General features: G+C 36.2%; 1 protein-coding gene and 1 non-coding gene across 2 annotated transcripts in view; both read right to left on the reverse strand.

The window, feature by feature from the left end:
- LOC105042264 (uncharacterized) overlaps window positions 1-3,766 on the reverse strand; it is a 66,452-nt gene extending 62,686 nt beyond the window's left edge. Inside the window, exons 1-3 of the mRNA XM_010919398.4 lie at window positions 3,553-3,766; window positions 3,209-3,471; window positions 746-874 (exon numbers count right to left, since the gene is read on the reverse strand). Of these exons, the coding sequence (XP_010917700.1) occupies window positions 746-874; window positions 3,209-3,469 (390 nt within the window). The 5' untranslated portion in view covers window positions 3,470-3,471; window positions 3,553-3,766. The remainder of the gene's footprint in view (window positions 1-745; window positions 875-3,208; window positions 3,472-3,552) is intronic.
- An 18,385-nt stretch (window positions 3,767-22,151) lies between these two features.
- Window positions 22,152-22,257, reverse strand: LOC140859012 (small nucleolar RNA R71). The gene has a single exon (XR_012142412.1). It is a non-coding gene; the product is annotated as a small nucleolar RNA R71 (small nucleolar RNA).
- Between the last annotated feature and the right edge of the window lie 4,667 nt (window positions 22,258-26,924).

Below are 26,924 nucleotides of genomic sequence, written 5' to 3' on the forward strand. Positions count from 1 at the left end.
CACCGTACCTCTACACTTTGCAGGAGAAAAGGGGCTTAGGATGATTTTGTTTATCGTTTCGGGAAAGAAGGGGATTAGGAGCTAGGGCCAAAGTATAAATGCTAAATTCATCAAATTTATTACAATCATTGCATCATTTCTCTGGTTCTGCTTGTATAAAACATGCCATGCATGCTAAACGCAATGATTTTCTGCTGAATTAACTTTGATATGATAATTACTTTACACATGAGTCTATTCATGCTGACATATCAGTTCCCTTTACCTTAAAAGAAAAAAAATGCTTGAGTCCTTTGTTTATGAGATATGTATCGTGCCATGAGCTCGTATGTATAACAAACCTCCACAAAAACATGTACATTTCATGCACAGGAGTGCAGAGGTTAGTAGAATTTGGAATGCCATTTTTTAGTTTGAACCTAACACTAAACTTGTTATTGACTTTTATGCGTAATTCTCATAACACATATTTCCTATAAGATGGGAAAAGTATGATTTCAACCATGACAACAATAAGAAATAGTGATGATGATAACAATGATGCCGATGACAACAAGGACATTAACAAACAATGTCAACAATGGTTACAAATAATAAATGATACCTTTAAGATTGTAAATGCATTGGTTTGCCGATTACTTCAATACTGCCTTTGGAACATGATAATTTATAGGAATCCATGTCAAATTAGTACTTCCATCAAGTATGGTATCGGACAGAAATTATTAGGATGTGATTAACTTGCCTCTCTCGCCAATTCTGCTGCTTGCCAGTAATGTGAATGGTCTGATCTTACTCTGGAAGAACCCAGATAAACTACTCCCCTTCCAAGCTTGTGTACAAGTTCATAGCACATTTCTATCTCCTTCCTCACCTTTAACAAAGAAAAGTAACCATCATATCTGTTATGATAAATTTTTCCCTCTTCATAGAAGTTCAAGCACAATCAGGCTTACTAAACCTTGTCTTCACTTGATATGGTGCACATAAAAATATAAGCAACTCATCTCAAGAGACATAAGAAAATCATCTACTGAAACAAACTAGATAACATTACAAATAAATCAATAAGAAGCAAATCCACTGGAAATACATGCAGATTTTATGCTTTTAAGAACTACTTCTGCATGACAAAGCAACATATGCATGCAACTATCTACTTCTGTCCTAATATACAGGCACTTCTTATAAAGGATTTGGTGTTGGACAAGAACAAAATGCAAACTTGGGTCCATGCAGCTGACTACAAGCCAGCAGGATGAAGCTTGTTATTTAGTTGTCTGTTCACATTCAAGTGAAGGAAAAGGAAAAGAGGCAGCATTTCTAGCATTGATTGGTGTATGAGCAGATTTGTAAAAACTTTGCAAGCACAAAGCAGTAAGAAACCGGCGGTGAATTAGTACCCAAAGGAAGTTCCTTCTATGAATGAGGTTCCATTGTGAAGATTGTAGAAATTCAGTCATATGTTTTCCAACCATCCATATACACTGACAAGCATTTTGATAAAGCTTACATCACTTACCTATGTGTCACATATTTTAGCCATTTCATACCTAAAAGCATCCTTTTCTTAAAAGTTCATCCACTTACATCTCAGAGATACTGCTGGTATCAGTTAAAAAATTTCTATCAAAAAATTGAATATTTTATTTTCTGATGGTCAAGCACTAGAAAAAAGTTAATAATTGTTTACTGCCCCAATCTGTTTTTTATACAGCAGCTCATTGTGAACAGCAGAAAACCAGCTTAAGATACGGAACGGATAGCTTTCTTCTATGATGAACTCAGAGGCAACTTGACATGGCTAACTAGGAGAACTAGAAAGAGAAACACTGAAATTTATAGAATTAGAAATGTAGGCCTTATGTGAAAAACAGCTCGATCTATAAATTATCATCATCATCAAGTATCTTAAATCATAATAGAATATCCATGCTGTTTACATAGAGATCTAACAAATAGTTAACCCAAAGTATAGACCAGATCAAACTCCATACTAAAAAGGGTTATCTAAGCCATCAGAATTATGTACAATATCAGAAATAATTCTAATAATCCTGACGGCATCATGTTTAGCCAGTGGAGGGTGAAACAGGTCCTAACATTTGAGCTTAGCAAGCTCAACAACTTGCCCTTGTAGGGAGTTAGCACTTCATTTGTATGTCATAAACGGAGTACGGTGTAATTTTATCCTAGATGGATGAAGCGCAAGATGTATGGTTACTAGAAAGTTGGCACAGAAACTTAGTCCCAAGTAGGGGGAAAACCATTACAAATAAACTTATATTAAGTTCAGCAATTAAGCACCAATTTCTGGCTAACCTTTTAGTCATCCACGTCATGGCTTAGCTCCTTTTTAAGTCGAGAACAGCTCACAAATAGAAAAGTAAGCCAGATATATTTTCCTGTGATCCAAAACTAATGGTGTTTCTTTAAAATCAATAATCCTTATGCTTAATTATGATCTTGGACAGTCTGGATCCTATCAACAATCCACCAATTAGGATGGATATCCGGGAATGTTGACACCATGATGCGAACAAACAAGAGGAAAACTCATCAGGTTCTGAGACTAGCCGAAAATTTCAATTTGTCATGACACATTAGCAGTTCAAAATTCTAGGACCTTATTCAAGCAAGAAGGGTATTCAAAGATTGTCTCTGCACTGAAGGATGACTTCCACACAGTAAAAACAACAGCAACAACAGAGGTTGCAATCGATCAGGCTTCATATGATCAGAAACAGCAGTTTGGTTTCTAATGCATAGCCATTACAGAAACACTTGGAAATAGAAAGCTGTGAGCCCATTTGGTAATGCTTCAGTTTTCCGGTTTCGTTTACAAAAATCCAAGAGAAAAAAATGAACTAGATTGAACAACATGTATGATGAAACCTTTTTGTCTTTTCAAATTGTTTGAGGAAAAAAATCTTTTGTTCTTTTGAGATTTTGCTCCGTAAAAAGAGTTAAAACAAAAGCAAAGGATGGTACAAGTTCTGTACAAATGCTATCTTCAACAACAATCTCCAAGTGATAATTTCACTAATTTGTATAGAAACAAAAACACAAAGACGACAATGATGCCAAACAAGCGCTCCATAATTCATAACATTGTCCATTGTTTCTTTCTCTTTCTTCTTTTTCTTTTTTTTTCCATCAAAGAGTTAGAGAGAGAGAGAGAGAGAGAGAGAGAGAGAGACGTGGTTACCTCATTTGGGCTGGTTCTTCCAGAGAATTCCTCCTGAGGTTCAAGGGAAGACACGACAAGTCTTCTTCCTAGTGGAGACTTGAGCTTAAAAGGCATGCTGTAGTCCACCAAGTTTGGTCCTTCTCTGCTTCCACGTTTTGGCCACCAACGGAGTCGTCCTCCTCCCATTGACGAGGGCCCTCTCAGAAGAAGAGACTTGTTATCGGGTACAAATCCACAAGAAGCACAGCCCATCATGCTCAAGGAGGAGGAGAATCCCATCTCTAAGGACAACATAGGGCGGTGGGTACAATAAATCAAAAAATAAGAAGAAAAGAAAGAATACAACGCAGCGAAAAAGGTACCGATGCGGATGCGGATGCGATGCTCCCAACTTGAATGGAATATGACAATTCCGAAGAGCACGAAGAAGAAGGAAGCCCACCTCTCGTTTAACCTCCTCCTCCACCTCGACGCCGTTCACCTTTCCGTCCGAACCCCGAACCTGGAATGGTGCTGAATCTCGGAATTCTAACGGGTACGGGGTCGGACCAGACTAGACGAGACCAGACACGCTCTTGCTCCACCGGCATCATATGTACAACAATACATAGCACTCGGAGCTTTGTTTTACTTGGAGTGTCTAAAAGGAAGCTTTTTATCCAAATAAAATTTATTTTAAAAAAAATTATAAAAATAATATTTTTTTAAAATATTTATAAAAATATTATCCAAAACAAAATCATCCTATAATAGGATGACTTTGTATACTGACTCATCATCTTACACGTCACCTAGAGTGTGGAGTCAGCAACTAGAGATCCACCCTATGGTAAGGCGACTCTACTATACGGCGATTCATAGAGTCACCCTACCGTAGGGTAACTTAGGTCCTCACTAACCTTTCAACTAAATCCCTTCCTTCTCTTTCTCTGTCACTTAGAAAAAAATTAACCTCCATCTCTCCCTGTGCGACCCCCAATTCTCTCTCGATCCCTAACGCGAGAACCCCCTTCCCACTCCCTCTTGGTCCTCAGTGCGAGAAACCCCCCAGCACGAGAAACCCCCCTCCCTCTCCCTCTCAATCTCCGACGTGATAAACCCCTGGTGCAAGAAACCCCCCTCCCTCTCCCTCTCAGTCCCCGACACGATAACCCCCCTCTCCCTCTCAATCTCTGACGGCCCTCCCTCCTCCACTCGACCTGCCTCCCCTCCTCCCCGACATACCGCTGCCTCTCCCTCCTCTCCGCAGTCCCCAGCGCCCCTCCCCACCCCCCCTCCCTCCTCGGCAGTCCCTGGCGCCCATCCCTCCCTATCGGCGATCCCAGAGCCCTCCCGCCCCCACTCCTCCTCTCGATGGTCCTTGGTGCGCGGCCCCACCCCACATCCAGAAAGGCAGGTACCTATTTTTTTTATTTTCATGATTTTATTTTTTTATATAAATTATAAATTTATTTCTTTAAATGGACTACTTAGAAAGAATGTAATTTTATCTAAATAATGTTAATTTATAAATAAATTATCAAAATAATTTCTTATTTTATCTAAATTTTTAAAAATTTTGCATCGCAAGGAATCATAGATCCATCTTTTGATTAATATACATATTCTAAGGTATCCGTATATTTATATTTTTTTTATATAGACGAGAGAATTATATACATTGGTCAATTAACTATCCAGTTTGAATAATTTAAAAATTATAGTTATCTATAAGTAATTACAACAATCAAATAATGCGCAATAGGAGCCAAAAAAAATTTCGAATAGTATTTTCCTTTAATTCTCCCTACATATTTTCAATCGTGTGGGAAGAACTAAAAAAAAATACGATCAAAATTTCTTTCGGCCCTTATTGCGTATCGTTTGATTACTGTAATTATATATAGAATCAATACAATTTCTAAGTAGGATAGGATCTTCTATACCTATTAGTTGATGATAGGATGAATTTATTATGTAAGCCATTTTAAATGTTAAGTACTTCCTCCTAGTGAGTATATGTTCGTATATTCATGCAGTTACTTCTTATAATAATTTTCAATAAAATGGATCCAAATCTTATCACTGTTATCTTCTAATGGGATGGGAGGATAAGTCGTAATACTAATGGTGCATATTACAATGGTAGAAGGATCCGGATGATCATGGTGGACCGTAATGTAACATATCAAGAACTTCTGTGAGTTACTATGCTGTAATTGGATGGAATCCTAATTATTGTGAAATTTTTCTAGTATATAGATTTTTGATTCATACTGCTGGACAGTATTTGGCGTACCTATTGAAGATGATCAGAACACGAACACTATCTTGGGCATCCCATCACAGGAAATTTTTATAGTGATTGAGATTTTCGTTGAGCTGACAGTAGTAGAAATTTTGGATGGTAGTGAACAGCATGTGAGTGTGTCTCAGGCTATATCTATCCTACTTGTACAGTTGGGGATGGGGGCATTGTAGGAAACATAGGTAGTGCTATACATGCAATTTTAAAATTTTTATACAGCGAAAGAGTAAGATTAAATGATTTAATCTAAATCACATACATAAGATCTAATCTAGACTATCATGTCAAGATTTATGATATAAATTAACATGCACTTTAGATCTGAAAATAAAAACTCGCATTGATCTCATCGATGCTGCAATCCTAGATCTAACGATACGATCAAGACATGTTAGAAATAATTACCAAACCAAGAAGATCTTGATCTTCGCTAGTCCAACGCTTGGAGAAGATGTCCCTCAGATCGCTCACTACCACATGTAAGTCATCTGGCCTCTACAGAAAATCTACACGAAGACTGGTGCAGATCAGGGAGCTTGGAGGTGCTAGCCTGTAAAAAACTTTGATGGCTAATTTCTTCCTTCTTCTTCCAATATCTTGGATACTCCAAAGTAAGAGGATATCTAGAGAAGAAAGAGAGGAAGAGGAGAAGGGCTCTGGAAAAATAAAAATCAGCAAGGGAGGAATTGATATGATGCTAAGAGGAAGAGCCACCCTTTTATAGACTTGGGATTAGGGTTTTCGTCCAAGTAAGGGAACCACACTATCCACGCCAAAACCTTTTGGCATCCCAAAAAATTTTAGAAAAAGATTTTTGGTGTGGAGAAGAAATCTGGTGTCTCACATGCCCAAGAACTCTCCAAGAAAAATAAAAAAAAAATCATTTAGGTGCCAACAACTTTCTTTGTTTGAAAAATTCTTTTCCTTGTATTCACCTTATCTCTAATTTGGATCGCATTCGAATTAGACAGAAGATAGAATTATAACTCATCAACCATTGCTGCCCACCCTTACTGGGTCCACTCATTTGATGCCAAAAAGATCAAGCCAAATCCAATTTGGTGTGGAGATATGGGCATGGGTTCAGGTGTGGCGTAAGAGATGAGGATAGAATCCCAGCCGATTGGGTCTCTTTATTTCTAATTCAATTCTAATCTAAATTAAATTTGATTTGAACTCAATAATAGAAATGAACCTAATCCAATTAGAAACTCAATTATCTCAATAAATTTCTAACCCAATTAGAAATTAGTTGAGTCAAAATCCTGATCGAATTAGGATCAAAATTTTCTTGTAATCAGGCTTGATCATATCAAACCCAATCTAAATAAACTGAATCTAATTCAATTAGACTTGATCCAAAGTTCTTTACTCGATCAAATTGAGTCAATTAGTAATCTAATTATTAATTAATTCTCTATTAATAGTAGAATCTCAGTGTCAGTGGGACTCTCCTCCAAAGTCCCAGTTCCAATCCCAGTGGGACTCTTTACCAGAGTCACAATTCAATTGGACTCTTCAGCCATCAGATCTGATCAAATCTTCTAATATGTGTGATCTCATAGGTTTGAATCTAAGTTGATAGTATAGGATTAACTTTCTATACCAATCGATGTAACCATCTAGCAATAGTGAGCTGACGTCCAGATAGGTCGAAGTATTGTAAAGCAACATTCTAGAACCTACTGGTGTATAGTTACCGTATAATTCATCCCTTTGATCCTAATATTCAAAGTGACCTAGGATTTAACTGTTAACTCTAATTTAGTCGATCATATTGTATTTCAACCTTTCAAATCTATCTTATGGATTGTTGAAAAATGTAGACGATTTCATACATGTATTTCAAAATTTTTTCGAATAAATTACAGTGGAAAGCAAATAGATTAATCAAATTAATCTAACATGCATATGATCTAATCATCAAATCAACCTATTCTAGGATCTATGACATGATATATTGCATATAAAATCTAAAATAATCCAAAGATAAAATCAGTATACATGCATGTGAGTAGTAGATCACATCTACTTCTATCTGAGTTCAGAACTTGAAATCTGAGTGCGGATCAACAATCACCGCTACTGAGAGATATAATAGAGAGGGTCTTCGCTGGTTGCTCGTAGCCGCACATGCATCCGGTCTCTACAAAAAATTCACTCGAAGTCTCGATCTGATCGATCTTCTCGAGAGTACTAGCTTACGCGAAGACTTCTTCTTAATTGATTTGGATTCCTTTTTCAAATCTCTAAAATCTTTTTAGAGATTGAAGATGATCATCTAGAAGAGATGAGGACATAAAATAAGAAAAGAGAAAAAATAATTTTTCTCATATTTTTCTCTCTTCCCAAATCCTAAGGACTAAAACCTTAGAAAATAGATTTTGCACACACCCCAAGAAGGACTCTCCTCTTCTTTTTCATGCCATGAACCCATGCCCAACTCCTTTCAATGTGAAGGCCTCTCTCTCAAGTCTCTTATATGCACAAGAATGAAATAAAACTTCTTTTATTTTAACATGTAAGGAGGTGGGATGAAGAGTCTTAGAGATGATGGACTCTTGATGTGTTGTCGCCCCTACTCAAAAATTCATGTCAAAATATGCCAAAAAAAATATGGGATGCCTCTTCACATATTTTTTTATGGTAAATTAGTTCTTCAACTAATTTTTTACAAAAAATCTCTTCAAAATATCACAACATACAGAGAAAAAAATATGTTGGCATGGAGAGGTTGTAGATAATGTCAAACATTATCTTTCAGGTATCCTATTTCAAATCTAATTTGAACTTACTTTTTAAAATCAGATCTCATCCAATTTTGGATGTCAGAAAGAGAGAGCAAAGATCTTTTGTATGAAGAAATCTCACACTAAAAAACTTTTGGTGTGAGGAGATATGGCATCTTAAACTTGATGGTGCAAGGGAGAAGAGTCCTATTCCATTATGGACTCTTAATTTCCTTATTTAAATTCAAACCAAATCACATCTAGTTTAGCCCAAATAAAATATATGAAATCCAATCTAATTAGGTTCATAAATTTTTAATCAAATTTTAATTAAGAATTGATTGAACCAAAGTCTTGATCAAATCAGGGACAATTCTCTCTTAGCGATTAGATCATCTCATGACCTAATCGGTCAAACCTAATTGAATCTAATTCAATTAGATTTTATTTAATCCTCTTTGTTCAATCAAATTGAGTTAATCAGCAATCTAATTACTAACTAATCTTTTATTAATTTACTAACACTTGATAAATTAATTTATTATAATTTTTGCATAAGGTTAATCATCAATCGAATTAACGATTAAGTCCTTGAATGATTCTCAATCATTGATCAGCCACATGATCAGTCAAAAATTTTTTTTGAGTATGACCTCATAGGTTTGAACATAAGTTGATAGCATAGGAATAACTTTCTAAACTAATTGATGTAACCATCTAACAATGATGACCCGACGTCCGAATATGTCAAATGAAGACGAAGTAACATTCAAGAACTTATTGACGTATGATTATCGTATAATTTATCCCTTTGACCCTAATGCTCGAAGATGACCTAGAATTTAACTGTCAATCATAGATAAGTCATCCACATGGTATTTCAATCTTTTCAAATCTATCACATGGATTACTCAAGCTTAGATTTTGCTAAATTGAAATACATTTATGCATTAACTCCTACTAATTTAGAGGGATCAATCCCATTTTGACTCATGCATGGACTTGACAAGTACTTAACTACGTCCAAAAATCTTTCGTCATTAAATTAAAAACTCAGTTAGTCCGACATCAAAGTATAGTGAGTTGGTTGCAAGTCACCATGGTGAACTCAGGTCGGAGGGACACTTATATCCATATCCTTGACAGCAAAGTATAGTGAGTTGGTTGCAAGCTACCCTTGACAGCAAAGTGCTCTACAGTTGGTCACATTTCGTGATGATGTACTCCTACATCTTACCTACATGCCATACCAGTGTCTCCACATAATTTGATTATGAGGACAACCAATGCATATGGCACACAACGACCTACACTTGATATCGCTATCATCCTAATAATAGCATATCGTTTGGTCGCGAACCAATTTAAAGATTACACGATAAATCCTTCTTTATCAATCAAAATAATCCTAAGGACTTCATCACAACATAGGAGTTCATTAAAAGATATAACCTTGAGATGAATAAAGTCAAATAACTTTTATTATTTATCAATTCATATACAATTATAATTAGCACAATCGTCAAACGATTGACTTTAGGATACATTTTCCAATAACTCTCACTTGGACTAAAGTCAATCAATATAGTATCATATACCCATCTTTGATTTATCATCTCAGAACTCTTAGATTCCGAGGTTTTAATAAATGGATTGATCAATTTTTTTTTTTCATCGATCTTCTAAAGTTCGACGTCACCTTAATAGATTTTTCGAATAAGGTGATAGCGATACACAATATCTGATAAGCTAATGGGACTTCGGCTCCTTGGCATAAGCTATGGCTCCGGTACTGTACAATACAACAGGATCATCTTCGGAGGGTGCCACTCCTAGCTTGTCAGTGAACCGTACAATCACATAGCTTCCTTATAAGAATTGAATGCTACAATGTATTCTACCTTGCAATTTGAATTTGGCTATATTGCTCTGCTTGGAATCTTGCTAGGAGATTGCTCCATTATTTAGGATAAGGATGTGTTCTGATACGTTCTTGCTATTATTATATCTAAGTAAAAACTAGAGTCATACTCTACAGTTTTAAGTCAGTCTCCATAACCGAACCATTGATCCTTAGTATTTCTCAAATATTTAAGAATGATCTTCCAATGATTCTCATTTAGATCTTGCAGATATTCACTCACTATCCTATGAGTATACCATATCTAATCTCATACATGGTATATATGATAGAGTAGATTCTACTCATAAATACTCTATGTACATTGGATTGGGATAACTCAAGCAGCCTCTTAGATCTATCTCTATAGATTTTCATCCCTAGGATGAGAGGTGCCTTTTCTTAAGTTCTTTATGGAGAACAATGATAATAGTAAAATCTTTATTTTTTATAATGTAAGGAATATCATTCTCGATTAAAAAAATTTTATTCATATACAAAATAAGAAATACACTTACAAAACTAATAATCCATTTATATTTGCAGGTTTCTTCTTTGTTCTCAATGAAGCCATGCATTTTGATCATTTATCAAAATACACGTTCCAACTCCAAAATACTTAGCATTGCCTTAGGAGAAAATATCTCATTATGGTCAATACCATAATGTTAACGATATCCTTAGGCAACCAGACAACCTTTGTAGGTCTCCACCTTCTCGTCTGCGCTCTCTGATCTTATTAAAGATCCACTTACACCCTATAGGTTTTATCCCTTCGAATGGATCAATGAGTATCCATACACCATTGATCTTCATGGACTCTATTTCAGACTCTATGGCTCCAAGCCATTAATCAGAGTCGAACCTCTACATAGCATCTATATAGATGATCAAATCTTTGTTGTTCTTATCGAGTTCAATATGATCACGTCCCAGATCTAGAAACCGAAGTCTCTATCTGACGGATGCGGTGTATTCTACCAGATCTCCTTAATGGTGTCTCTTCCATGGGTTCTGGATATTATCTAATTAAATCTAATTCTATGGGTTCACTAGATTGTATCGATTTTTCTATCTGTCGAACTTCATAAGTTTCACATTAAAGGCATCAGTACCTTCATTATGGTACTCCTTTTCTGAAAGAAATGTCGAATAACTCTTATTCTTTAGCAAGGTAGAAGTTATATCTCCTAGATTCTTTGGGTATCCTACAAAATAATATATATGAGATCAAGGTCCAAGCTAATCTGTCTACAAATGCTTGACATAAAACAAACACTCTCAAACCCTAAGGTAAGAAGGTATCAGCTCACATCTAGCCCATATCTCATATGGAGTCTTTGCGACTGATTAATTCGAAATCTAATTCAGAACATAACAAGTAGTCTTAAGAGTATAACCCTAAAAGGAGACTGACAGACTTGTAAACCCCATTATGGATCGAACTATGTCTAACAAAGTCGATTCCAATAAGAGAGAATCTTATTCTCTTCTAGATATGTCAAAAACTTACCAAAAAAATATTCTCCTCCTTGGTCTGACTAAAGAGTTTCAATGCTCTTCTTAGTTTGTTTCTCTACCTTATTATGGAATTATTTGAATATTTTAAATAATTCAAATTTATGACAAATATGTTTGTAGACCCAATACATCAGTATGTATTAGATTCAGAACATCATTGGCTCGTTCATCTTTTCTAGTAAAAGGTGATTCGATCATCTTACTAAAGAGATAGGATTGACAGATTGATAATGATTCACAATCATTGATTTCAAGAATTATCTTCTGTTGATCCTATTCTTGTTAAATGATCGAGTCTAAATTGTCAAAGATAGATATTTGTGATATTATCTACTTTAAGAAGTTTATTTATTATGTACAATATACTAATAGGCTATGACTATTTGTAAATGCCATTTCTTAGTTGTCCACATGATTTTGACATCATTCATAATGATATCATAAAAATTATTAAATAATAGTGACAATCATTAAAATGATATTATTAGAATTAAAAACTTGCTTGAGAATTCTTAAAATCATAATTAGAACATAACTTCCATCTCCAACATTCAGGAACCTCTTGCTATTTTCAAACTTTCTACTAATCTGAAGTCGTTGCAACAATTTGCATGAACTTTCAATATTCAATATCTAGATAGTAGTGTCACAGATAGAGAAATCACAAGGTGTTATTATATAAGTATTTTATCCAGCAATCCTTTGCTAATTTCTCTTCCTTAGTCTGTTTGGATCAAGAGATTCTGTCAGACTAGATTAACCTTAGACTCTTTTATCAGTTCGAGTTCTTCAGCCTAAGCATGACTCTTTAGCACCTTTTTTTCTTTTCTTTCTCAAAGAATTGTTACTGTACTGAAAATACATCTTCAGAGGTGCAAAAGAACTCCTTCAATATTTGAAGGATTTTCTCCCACTGAGCATCATCGAATTTATAACTAAATTCATAATTTTTTGTTACTGTTAAAAACATCACATGGTGATATTATCATTTGAGCACTTCTAATAAGTGTCTTTGATCGTATCATGTGTGTTGGATATGAAAACTTCAGGTGCTGGATTCATAATCATATTTAGGATCCATTCGTACTCTAAAACTATTTACAACTTTCGATACTATCTATCGAAGTGGAGTTATAAATAAGTCACTATCAAATAATGAATGAAGCAACGGATATATAGCCATAACTGAAAGGAAAACAGAAGACCTCTATGTTTATGAATTGATTAAGCCTAAAAATTTAGACTTTAGTCTAAAGGTTCTCCCACTATTTTATATAAATTGATAGCCTCTACCTCCAATCTGAAGAATTATCTGAATTCTTTAGCGGGTACTAGAATCTACACAGACTGCATACAGATTCGAGAATGGCTCGGTCAACCCATATGCACCTATGAATAGGTTCTCAACTAATTATTTCTTCAAATAATTTTTAGTAATTAATTTTTTTTTCAAATTTTATTTCAGTAGGCGATGGGTCTCCACTGAATGTTTCGGTTAGGTCAAACCATTAACATGAACCTACTCAGTATTTTTAATTAATGAATGATCAGGCCTGAAGATGGCTCGATCAATCCAACTATCATCAGATAGTATAACAGAGTCATCATATGATAACTAATAATTCCATCATTCAGAAAGAACACCAGATGGATGGCGTCTGTAATGTCAATCGAAAATAATGGACCTATTATCATTCACCTTAATAGGAGGCTATGATCTAATTATCTTCATAAATAGCTTATTTTATGGACTTAATAATTTAGAAGATTTAAAAATCAATTTAGAGAAGAGATGAGAAGAGATCAATAAGTAAACCACAATCTTTTCATTGACTTCACTAAGTCATTGAATTAGATTAGGGTCATGCTAGTTGAAATGGCACCTAGATCAGTCACACTGATCAACCTTAATGACATGGGTCAACTAGAATCATTAGTGATTTAATCAAGATATAATCTACCAAATTGATCAGATAAGTGAGATCAGTGGGAGGGTCTACTAAGCTTGTCTTAGACACTATCAAAATGGTTAGGTAAGCCACTCCCAATTAAAAATCATCGATCGAAATGCCAAACTTACCTTAGACATCTATTGGTTAATTAGTTTCAATTTGATCAACCTAATGATTTGGGTTCAAACACCGAGCTACAATTAATGTCCATTTGATCTAATCAAAGATATGGACTTGATCATCTACAACTATTATATTAGAGAAATCCTGATTAATCTAATTCAATATTTGATTAGACTTAATCAATTTCTCTATATGATCAATTAATTCTTTGATTTTAACTTTAAGTCTAACCCAATTAAAAAGATCTGATTTGAGCTAACCTGTACCTTCATATTTTATATAATGTCATTAGATCTTAAATCACAATTTTACATCTAATCGATTCTATACTTAATTCTCAATTAAGTTTCAACATTAATATGGGTTTAGGTTTGAAATAATTTTAATCTTTTTATTTTATAAATAATTTATGATAAATATTATGCAAAGACTTTCAATTCTGAAACTAAAATGACTCAACCAATATTGAGCCAGCTACATAAGGGGACTGGGTTAACTCAGATCAAAATTGAGTCAGCTCAATGATTGTGCGAGCACTTCTCAAAGAGTTTCAGATCTGAAAAAATCTTGCATAATACTAAAATAAAATCAATCATAAATATTTTTTAGATCATATCTAAAATTTTTATGATTTAAAATTTTATTCTCTTATGATTAAAATTATATTAATCATATAGATTAGATATTTTATATTTCATATAATTTTGAATCACATACAACAAACTTGGGGTTTCAAAATTTAGAATTTTGCAGAAAAAAAGTTTTTCCTTTTACATTCTTCTTCATGAGATTTAATCACATGACATCCCTATATGTTATAAGAGCACCCCATCGAATGGGAAGAGAAGGCTTTTAAATCTTTCTTGCTCTTATGATCGGATGGCCTGGTGATCAGTCCAATCTAAGTACTTACTAATCGGATCATCTAATCTAATCACATATCACATATGCATGAATTTAGATCTAATCTAAATTACATCAAATTTGATTACAACTTTAGATCATATCTAAATCAAATCATAAGCATCACATGCAACACATAAAATCAGATTTTATCAACGATCAGTACAGACTAAGACAATCTTTTCACTGTAAGAGGTAAATCCTACAATAGGATAATCTTATGTTAGTTTATATGATCAATCATTAATTAAATTTAGATCAAAATATCATATATCAGATCTAAATAAAATTAAAATTTAGATTTAATATGTACATAAATCATGTCATAACAAACCTGAGCTCTGATATCACTGTTGAAAAATATAGGCAATTTTATGCATATATTTTTAAATTTTTTTAAATAAATTATAGTAAAAAATAAATAGATTAATCAAATTTATCTAACATACATATGATTTAGTCATCAAATCAAACTACTCTAAGATTTATGACATGATATGTTACATATAAAATCTAAAATAATCTGAAGATAAAATCAACATGCATGATGTGAGCAGCAGATCACATCTACTTCTAATCTGAGTTCAGAACTCGATATCTGAGTATGGATCGATGATCATCGCTATTAAGAGATATAATAGAGAGGGTCTTCACTGATTGTTCACAGTCGCACATGCATCTGATCTCTATGAAAAATTCACTCGAAGTTCCGACCTGATCGATCTTCTCGAGAGTGCTAGCTCATGTGAAGACCTTCTTCTTTCTTGATTTGGATCTCTTCTTCAAATCTCTGAAATCTTTCTAGAGGTTGAAGATGATCATCTAGAGGAGATGAGGATATGGAAGAAGAAAGGAGAAAAAACAATTTTCTCTTATATTTTTTTCTCATCCCAAATCCTAAGGACTAAAATTCTAGAAAATAGATTTTACACACACCCCAACAAGAAGGACTCTCCTCTTCTTTTTCATGCCATGAACCCATGCCCAATTCCTTTTAACATGAAGGCCTCTCTCTCAGGTCTCTTACACACACAAGGTGGGATGAAGAGTCCTAGAGATGATGGACTCTTTAATGTGTTGTCGCCCCTACTCAAAAATTCATATCAAAACATGTCAAAAAATATGGAATGCCCCTTTCCATATTTTTTTATGATAAATCAATTCTCTAACTAATTTTTCACAAAAAATCTTTTCAAAATATCATACACATAAAGAGAAAAAAAATATGTTGGTGTGGAGAGGTTGTAGATAATGTCAAACATTATATTTAAGGCATCCTATTTCAAATCTAATTTGAACATACCTTTTAAAATCAGATCTCATCCAATTTTAGATGTGAGAAAGAGAGAGGAAAGTTCTTTTTCATGAAGAAATCTCATGCCAAAAAACTTTTGGCGTGAGGAGATATGGCATCTTAAACTTGGTGGCGCAAAGGAGAAGAGTCCTATTCCAATATGGACCCTTAACTTTCTTATTTGAATCCAAACCAAATCACATCTGGTTTAGCCCAAATAAAATATATGAAATCTAATCTAATTAGATTTATAAATTTTTAATTAAATCTTAATCAAATTAAGAATTGATTTAACTGAAGTCTTGATCAAATTAGGAATAATTCTTCCTTAGCGATTAGGTCATCTCATAACCTAATCGGATCAAACCTAATTGAATCTAATTCAATTAGATTTTATTTAATCCTTTTTATTTAATTAAATTGAGCTATTCAGTAATTTAATTATTAATTAATTCTTTATTAATTTACTAACATCTAGTGAATTAATTTATTATAACTTTTGCATAAGGTTAATCATCAATCGAATTAACGATTAAGTCCTTGAATGATTCTCAATCATTAATCAGCCACATGATCAGTCAGAAATTTTTTTTGAGTGTGACCCCATAGGTTCGAACCTAAGCCAGCAGCACAAGAATAACTTTCTAAACCAATCGATGTAACTATCTAGCAATGATGACTCAACGTTCGGATAGGTCGAATGAAGATAAAGCAACATTCAAAAACCTATTGGTGTAAGGTTACCCTATAATTCATCTCTTTGATCCTAATGCTCGAGGACAATCTAAAATTTAACTATCAATCCTAGATAAGTCATCCACATTATATTTCAATCTTTTCAAATCCATCATATGAATTATCCGAGCTCAGATTTTGTTAAATTGAAATACATTAATACATTAACTACTATTAATTCGGAGGAGTCAATCCCATCTTGACTCACGTACCGACTTGACATATACTTGACTGCACCCAAAAATCTACCGTCACTGAATTAAAAACTCAGTTAGTCCAATATCAAAGTACAGTGAGTTACTTGCAAGTCACCATAGTGATCTCAGGTCAAAGGGATACTTATACTCATACCCTTGGCGAGCTACCCTTGACAGCAGAGTGCTCCACGGTTGGTCACATTCCATAATGATGTACTCCTACATCTCACCTGCATGCCATACCAGTATCTCCACATCATTTGGTTACAAAGATAACCAATACATACAGCATACAATGACCTACACTTGATATCGCTATCATCCTAGTAATAATGTATCATTTGGTCACGAACCAATTTAAGGATTATGCGATAAATCCTTCTTTATCGATCAAAATAATCTTAAGGACTTCATCACAATATAGAAATTTATTAGAAGATGTAACCTTATGGTGAATAAGGTCAAATAATTTTTATTATTTATCAGTTCATATACAATTATAATTAGCACAATCATCAAACGATTAGCTTTAGGACATATTTTCCAACATGGATTACTCTGACCAAGATTTCATTGAAATACACTGATGCATATCTCCTTCTAATTCAGAGGGATCAATTCCATCTTGACTTACACACTGACTTGAAAAGTACTTGATTGCATCTAGTGTCCTTCTGTCACTAAGTTAAAAACTTAGATGGTCCGATACTAAAGTATAGTGAGTTACTTACAAGTCACCATAGTGATCTCAGATCTGAAGGATACTTATATCCATACCTTTTATGAGCTACTCTTGACAGCAGAGTGCTCGGTATATGATCACGTTCGATACGAATGTACTTCTACATTCTATCTGCATGCCATAATAGTATCTCTACACTCTTTGGTTAAGAGGACAATCAACTTATATTGCACACAATAATCTATACTCGATATTACTATCGTCCTATTAATGGCATATCATTTGGTCATAAATATTTTTAAGGACTAAATGACAAAACCACTTTTGTTGATTAATTATAGTCCTAAGGACTTCATTACAACACAGGAGTTCAAAGTAAGATGAATACTTTGTAATAAAAATACCAAATAATTTTTATTAATAAAAAAATATATATAATTTATAAAAATAAGTACGATCATTAACAGATTGATAATTGATTTTGGGATATATTTTCCAACAAATCCTACTTGGACTAAAGCCAATCAACACCGTATCGAATATCCATTTTCGACTTGTAATCATCGAACTCTTTGATTTTGAGAGTTTTAGTAAATAGATCAACTAGATTCTTTTTTCCATCGATCTTCTGAAGCTCGATGTCACCTTGATCCATGATCTTCTAGATAAGGTGATAGCGGTGTAGAATATGCTTGGTGCATTGATGGGACCTTAACTCCTTGACTTGAGCAATGGTTTCTGTTGGTGCAAAAATTTGCCTGCGTCGGAGAAGTTGGAGTCGAGGGAGTCACGATCGCCGTCGGGACCTGCAAAAGAAGTCTAAACCGGAGGTGGGGTTGCTCCGGCAAGACTCTTCGATGCTCAAGTCAGTTCTCTGCCTCAACAAGAATGGAGTGTTCGAACAAAAATTTTAGCAGAGTTTTGGGATAAAAAATAGAGCTTAGAGAATAACGTATCTGGGGTCCCCTTTTTATAGGCAGAGGGAGCAACGGATTGATAGCGACGTTTGTAACCGCCTAAAAGTGGGATGCACGGGGCCAGGAGAAATTTATCATGAAGAGTAATGGGGTGGAGTCGTGGCTGTCACCATGGCTCGCCACATGGAATCAGTTGTGGAGAGTGGAGCGGCGTCCGTTGTCGCGACCCATCAGAGAGTGTTGGAGCTGCGTGGGATCCATCGCAGGAGGTAGAGCAGAGTCGTGGTCATTACTGGGGCCTGCCAGGGAGTGATGGAGCCGCGTGGGATCCATCGTAGGAGGTGGAGCAGAGTCGTGGCCGTTACTACGGCCTGTCAGAGAGTGATGGAGCTGCGTGGGATCCGTCGCAGGAGGTGGAGCAGAGTCGTGGACATTACTGGGGCCTGCCAGGGGGTCCAGGACCGTCGGCCAAAATTCGGTTGGAGTCCGATCTTCGTAGAAGCCCGGACGGGGATCATTTGTCGAGGAGTTTCGGCCAAGGCCGCTCGTGGTAGGAACTTGAAGTAGTTCGTTTGCAGTGGTAACTCAGAGTGGATCGCTTGCAACAGGAGCTTGAAGTCCGACTCCCGTAGGAGTCCGGATGAAGTCCTCCTGTGATTGAAGTTGTGGGAGAAGTCCGGCTCCCATAGGAGTCCGGACGAAGTCTACCTATGATTGAAGTCGTGAACGGAGTCCGGCTCCCGTAGGAGTCCAGACGAGGTCTGCCTGCATCGGAGTCGGGGACGAGGTCTGGCTCCCGTAGGAGTCCGGACGAGGCCTTCCTGCAGTCGGAGTCGGGGATGAGGTCCGGCTCTGATAAACACTTAATTTAAGTATTTTAAATTAAAAAATTATATTTAATTTATCTTATTTATTAAGAATTTGATGTTTCTTTCTATGTTTTACAGGAAAGGTGATCGCCGATACAAAGAGTCCGATTCATAGATCAAAAAGACTCAAGTTTGAAGAAAATTGGATTTAAAATAAAATTAAAATAAAAGAAAGACGCATCCGGTATTATAGAAAATGAAGATACTATGCAAGGAATGCAAAAAGGATATAGATGTCATTATGATGGAACTTTTGTTTCTTTTTGGAATATAAGAAAAAGGGATTCACGTGAATTTGATCTGGGCGGTTTCACGTGATTCAAATGCTTTGGCGCGCGTAAATTCTTTGGCGCGTGAACACCCACGCGCGGGACGCGGCGTGGACGCGCGGGATGCGGCGTGGACGCGCGGGGACGGGCGCGGATGCGGGACGGGCGCTGATGCGGGCACGGGTGCAGCATCTCGCGGGTGTGGGCGCACTGCAGACAAGTTCAAAATAAGGAAAAAAATAATATTTAGAAATGTTTTGAAAGATTTGTATTTTTTTAGTCCCACATCGAAAAATCATGTAAAACTCCTCCCTCCTAATAATACCTATAAAAAGACTTTTGTACTCTCATTGAAGGGGGAGCCTAGAAATTCTTCTAGAGCCTTGCATAGAGGAACAGAAAGGGACTACTTCATGAGCAGCTAGGCTAGCAGTCTCGGGAGTGGAGAAGAAATTTTGTAACGACACAGAGATGGTTTATTGTTCTAAACTTTTCTGTATTTCTTTATATGCAATAAAGATTATGCTTTTTATTTAAATTGTCATGAGTTCTTTATTTGCTCCCTATAATATGCTTTTATTTATGCTTTCTTGTTAGATTAATATTAGGAACAACTTTTACTTTCCGGAGACGCGTTGTGATCTACGGATACGGGGCGTGCCGAGGAAAGAAGAGTTGTGTACCTAGTCTTTCCGGAGACGCGCCGTGATCTACGGGTACGGAGCGTGCCGAGGAAAGATAGGTATTTTTCCTAAGATTAATCACATCTATTTAGTTAAAAAAGAGATACAACTCTGCTAGTGCAAATTAATTCAAAACTCCCGAGCTCTTTTTATTTTTTAATTACCTCAATTTTACGATAATTTATTTTCTAAATCAAAAACAACGCTTCTTTCTTTTACCTTGCAATTTCAATTTAGCCCAAGATCCCTGAGGATACGATCTCGACTCATCCTACCTACATAGTGAGTAGAGTTACTTTTGGTGCTATCAACGACTACGCATCAAATTTTGGCGTCGTTGCCGGGGATCTTGGCACGGTTGAATTAAAAAAAAAAAAAAAATTTTTTTGAAAAAATTTTTTTTTTTAAAATTTTTTTTTTAAAAAAAAATATACTTTTCAGTTTTTATTTCTCGTTTTAAATTTTTTTTTTTCAGTGCTTTCTAGCTAAATAATCTTATTTGCATAATTACAGAATTACCTTGCATAACTAATTTACTATTTAGAATTTTGCTGCTTAGAATAATTTGCTACTTTTTATAGCCCAGTAATTTATTGCTTTTTAGACTTAATCACTTAAATTTATTTTCTTGCAAAACTAAAAAAAAAAAAAAATTAAAAAATATATATATATATATATATAAAAAGATAAAATTATATATATAAAAAAAAAAAAAAACCACTGACATTTCATAACACTTAACTAAAATAGCGTAACCTCAAATATAAAAATTTCTAACCTGATTGGACACCTTGTTTCCTTGCATTGCATCTCCATAATTGATCTTAAGGGCAATAACCCATTAACCAGATAAGGTGGGGATTTGATCACCCTTCCTTGGCCCACAAATCACTCCCTTGCATTTGCATAACCTAGACCTTAATTTAAAATCAACTAGACGTCAACCCTAGGAATTTCGAGCTCAATAGGATAAGAAAGCTCTAGAGTTGAACCGAGTGCGGATTGGTTAATTGCTCGGTGTCTAAGGCAAGTGGTTAAAGAAAGTGGTTTTCAATTGGTTCCGTTGACTGACCTGGCCAACTTAGTTGGTGTCTAAGGAAAGCAACGAGCAGAGAACCTCCCACATCTTACGCTTACCTGGCCGAGTCAGTTAGTCAGTCTTGAGCTTGGAGTGCTCAAAAGCAATCTTGAAAGTTAGGAGCTGTCTAGATCTAAGTTAACCTTAGGATAGAGAGTCTATGATTGTTTAAGTTGATTGCAATTAACATCTAAACATTAATTAATTTCTCCCTTTTCATAGATTTAAGATTCTTAGGTTCTTCTCTTTAGATTTTCTTCATTCTTTTCTCACTTTATTATAAAAATATATATTATAAAAAAAAAAAAAATATTTCTGTGTGTGCTCTATAGTATAATTGTAAGGTGTATGCTTGGCCGTAGATCGTTACGACCAGAAATCCAACCTTTTGATCCAGAAATAGAAAGAACCTTTAGAGCCAACAGACATAAAAAGATGGACCGAAATCAGGAGAATGATCCACCCAAGCAATTGAAGGAGTACTTTACTCCTTCCGCATATACCTACTCTCCTTGTATTCAAGTACCCCCTGTGGAGGCCACTCAATATGAAATTAAGTCCAGTATAATCCAAATGTTACCTTCATTTTATGGACTTAGTAATGAAGACCCTTATAAACATCTTGAAGAATTTCTTGAGATATGCTCAACTGTCAAAATTCACAACTTCTCCGATGATGCTCTTAGGTTGAAATTATTCCCTTTTTCACTTAAGGACAAAGCCAAATACTGGTTACATACTTTGGATTCCATGACTATATCAACCTGGGACCAGCTGCAAGGAGAGTTTCTCAAGAAATATTTTCCCATAGGAAAAACTAATCAAATAAGGAAAGCCATAACTAGTTTTTCCCAATTAGATGGAGAAATGTTTCATGAAACATGGGAGAGATTAAAAGACCTTATTAGAAAATGTCCCCACCATGCTGTACCCAAGTGGCAGTTAATCCAATGTTTTTATGATGGGCTCTCTGAAAGACATCGACAAATGGTCGATGCATCATGCGGTGGGACATTTATGCTGAAAAGTGAGGATGAGGCATGGCAACTGTTTGAAATTTTAAGTGAAAATTCATTATATCATATGTCTGCCTCTATTAGAGATAAACCCATGTTAAACTCAAAAAGAGGTGGAATATATGAAGTAGGAAATGCCATAGATATCCATCAAAAGGTAGATGAACTGTCCCAAAAATTAGATCGTCTTCTAAACACTGGACAATCTCCGATTCCACCTAATCCAATCCAAGAAGTTTGTGCATTGTGTGCAAGTTCAAACCATTTTGTTAGTGAATGCCCAGCCGCACCCCAATTTCCTGAGTTTATGCACGAGCAGGTTCAGCAAGTCCAACAAGCTCGCAGACCAGGAAACGATCCATATTCGAACACTTATAACCCCGGCTGGAGAAACCATCCAAATTTTTCCTGGAGACCACAACCAGTGGTTGGTCCTGCCACATCTCGACCTCAATATCAGGATCCAACATATAGGTATGGACCATACCAGCAATTTCAAAATGTTCCTCAACCGTCTACTACTGGTCACAGTTCAGCTTTTGAGGAAAAAGTCCTGAAAGCACTAGAAAGATTAGAAGTCAACACTCAGACCCTTAACTCCCACACACAATCCATTGCTAAGCTAGAGACCCAAATAGGTCAACTAGCAACTGCATTCAGTAGGAGGGAAGGAGGAAAATTACCTAGCCAACCAGAGAGCAACCCAAGAGGGCAATTTGTGATTGAGAGTTCTAATACCCCAGAAGCTTTTTCTGAACATGCCAAATCAATCATGACTCTGAGAAGTGGGAAGGTCATTGAACACACTAGCAAAACCAAAGAGACTGACCCTAAATCTCTAACCGAATCCAAATCACCCAAGAACAAGGAGGACCTGAAAATAGAGAAGGAACCAACTGCACCGGAATCATCTTACTTGCCTAAAGCCCCATTTCCGGATGCCCTGAAAGTTCCTATTCCTGCAGATAAGAAAGGAGGAAAACTCGATGAGATGTTGGAATTATTTAAGCAAGTCCAAATTAATCTTCTCCTTCTAGATGCAATCAAACAGGTCCCTGCTTATGCCAAATTTTTGAAGGATTTGTGTACCCAAAAACGTAAATCTAGATCACAAATCCCAAAGAAAGTACGTCTCACTGAACAGGCTAGTTCTGTCTTTCAGCATGCCACTCCTCCAAAGCTTAAGGACCCAGGAGCCCCCATCATTTCATGTGTTATAGGAGATTATCACATTGAAAAAGCTCTTCTGGATTTAGGGGCAAGTGTGAATCTTTTACCTAGTTCGGTGTATGAACTTTTTAGATTTGGAGAACTGAAACCCACATCAGTCACACTGCAGTTAGCCGACAGATCAATTAAGGAACCACGAGGAATGCTTGAGGATGTCTTGGTCAAGGTAGATGAGTTTTACTTTCCAGTTGATTTTCTGGTTCTCGATATGGAATTAAGTAGCAACCCCAGACAAATTCCCATTATCTTAGGACGACCCTTCCTAGCTACAGCAAATGCATGCATTAATTGTAGGACAGGAGTCATGGACGTATCGTTTGGGAATAAGAAACTAAGACTGAATGTGTTTGGTGCTTCCCAAGGACCATCAATGGATAGTTGCTTCGAAGTAGATACACTAGAAGATATTATAGAAGATGCAACACCCATAATTCTAGCACCAGACCCCTCAGATACTTGCTTGGCTCACTCTGGAGTGTGTGACTTTGAGGAATATAGGAAAGAAGTTAACATCTTGTTAGATACACCACATGATAAAACCACTCCTCCATGGACAATCAAGTATGAGCCATTGCCCACATTAGCCAGTACACCAATAGTCCCATCTTTAGAATCACCACCTACGTTAGAATTGAAACCTCTTCCTGCCACGCTTAAGTATGTATTTCTAGGACTCAATGACACCCTCCCGGCAATCATTGCATCAGACTTGACCCCTAATCAGGAAGCACAATTGGTTGGTATTCTGAAGGAACATAAAGAGGCTATCGGTTGGTCCATTGCTGATTTAAAAGGAATTGACCCCTCCATTTGCATGCATCATATTCATTTTGAGGAAAATGCCAAACCCCATCGAGATATGCAGAGGAGATTGAACCCAAACATGCGTGAAGTAGTAAAGAAAGAGGTGGTAAAGTGGTTAGATGCTGGAATCATCTACCCCATATCCGATAGTAAATGGGTCAGTCCCACTCAAGTAGTACCTAAGAAATCTGGTATTACTGTGGTGGAGAACGAAGAAGGTGAACTACTTCCAACTCGCATATCATCTGGATGGCGAGTATGCATAGATTATAGAAAACTGAATGCCGTTACTAGGAAGGATCATTTTCCATTGCCCTTCATCGATCAAATCCTAGAACGGTTAGCAGGACAAAGTTTCTACTGTTTTCTTGATGGTTATTCAGGGTACAATCAAGTACCTGTATTTCCGGATGATCAAAAAAAGACGACCTTCACTTGCCCCTATGGCACCTTCGCTTTTCGGCGTATGCCATTTGGGCTTTGCAATGCACCTGCTACATTTCAACGGTGCATACTGGCCATTTTTTCGGATATGGTGGACAAATGTCTTGAAGTTTTTATGGATGATTTTTCTGTGTTTGGAACCACCTTTGAGGATTGTCTCCATAATCTTTCAAAAGTTCTTAAACGGTGTATGGAGACAAATCTTGTCCTAAGTTGGGAAAAGAGCCATTTCATGGTGCGGAAAGGAATTGTATTAGGACATATTATTTCTGAAAAAGGGATCGAGGTAGATAAAGCCAAAGTTGAGGTCATTTCAAAACTATCACCCCCTACTTCGGTCCGACAAATACGATCCTTCTTAGGTCATGCCGGATTTTATAGACGCTTCATCAAAGACTTTAGTAAGATTTCAAGACCTTTGTGCAATCTGTTGGCCAAGGATACACCATTTGTCTTTGATGAAGACTGTTTGAAAGCGTTCAACATATTACGAACAGCCCTGACAACAGCACCCATAATAAAACCCCCTGACTGGTCCATTCCATTTGAGATTATGTGTGATGCCTCTGACTTTGCAATAGGTGCCGTCTTAGGCCAAAAAATCAATAAGGAGCCACATGTGATCTATTATGCTAGCAAGACTCTTTCCGATGCCCAATTAAACTACACCACAACAGAAAAAGAGCTACTAGCAGTAGTGTTTGCCCTTGAAAAATTTCGTTCATATCTGTTAGGGTCTAAGGTTCTAGTTTACTCTGATCATGCGGCTCTGAAACATCTCCTCTCAAAGAAAGATACTAAACCACGTTTAATCAGATGGATCCTTCTTTTACAAGAATTTGATCTGGAAATTCGAGATAAGAAGGGTTCTGAGAATGTGGTAGCTGATCACATCTCCAGGATCTTAGTTGAACACACGATAGGCATAGATGAGGTTAAAGAAAAATTTTCTGACGAACAACTTTTCGCAATCTCTTCTAGCCGTCCTCCATGGTTTGCCCATATTGTCAATTACTTATCAACAGGACAAGTACCTTCTCACTGGACAAAACAAGAAAAGGATCGATTTTTCTCGCAAATTAAACATTATTTCTGGGAAGATCCTGAACTATTCAAATACTGTCCTGACCAAGTTATTCGCCGTTGTGTCCCCGAGAGTGAATTCCAAAGCATTCTCACTTTTTGCCATTCTTCGGCATGTGGGGGATATTTTAGTGGAAGAAAAACTGCAGCAAAAGTACTGCAGAGTGGGTTTTATTGGCCAACGCTTTTCAAGGATGCACATGAATTTGGCCGAAGTTGTCTGCGATGTCAGCAAACAGGAAATTTATCCAAGAAGGATATGATGCCGCTGACCCCCATTTTAGTAGTAGAAATCTTCGATGTTTGGGGGATTGATTTCATGGGACCTTTTCCAGCCTCATTTGGATTTGAATATATTCTAGTGGCAGTGGATTACGTATCAAAATGGGTGGAGGCAATAGCTACACGGACTAATGATAATAAAATTGTAATTAATTTTATCCAACGAAACATCATTAGTCGATTTGGCTTCCCAAGGGTGATCATTAGTGATGGGGGGACTCATTTTACGAATAAACATTTTGAAGCACTTATGAAAAAATATAACATTTCACACAAAGTGGCCACACCATATCACCCTCAAACTAATGGTCAGGTAGAGGTGTCAAATAGGGAGATTAAACATATCCTAGAAAAGACGGTTAGGCCCGATAGAAAGGATTGGTCTCTTCGCTTAGACGATGCATTATGGGCTTACCGTACTGCTTTTAAAACACCCATAGGAATGTCTCCCTATCGACTTGTATTCGGAAAAGCTTGTCATTTGCCGGTGGAATTGGAACATCGTGCATTTTGGGCCATACGGCAATTTAACTTTGATATGAAAAATGCAGGTTCCAATAGGAGACTCCAATTAAATGAACTTGAAGAGTTACGCAATGAAGCATATGAGAGTGTCAAAATTTATAAGGCTCGAACTAAAGCATATCATGATAAATTTATTGCACGAAAAACGTTCGAGCCTAATCAAAAAGTTTGGCTATTCAATTCTAGGTTGCGTCTGTTTCCTGGAAAACTT

The sequence above is a fragment of the Elaeis guineensis genome, chromosome 6, assembly GCF_000442705.2.
Source record: "Elaeis guineensis isolate ETL-2024a chromosome 6, EG11, whole genome shotgun sequence".
NCBI lineage: Eukaryota > Viridiplantae > Streptophyta > Magnoliopsida > Arecales > Arecaceae > Elaeis > Elaeis guineensis.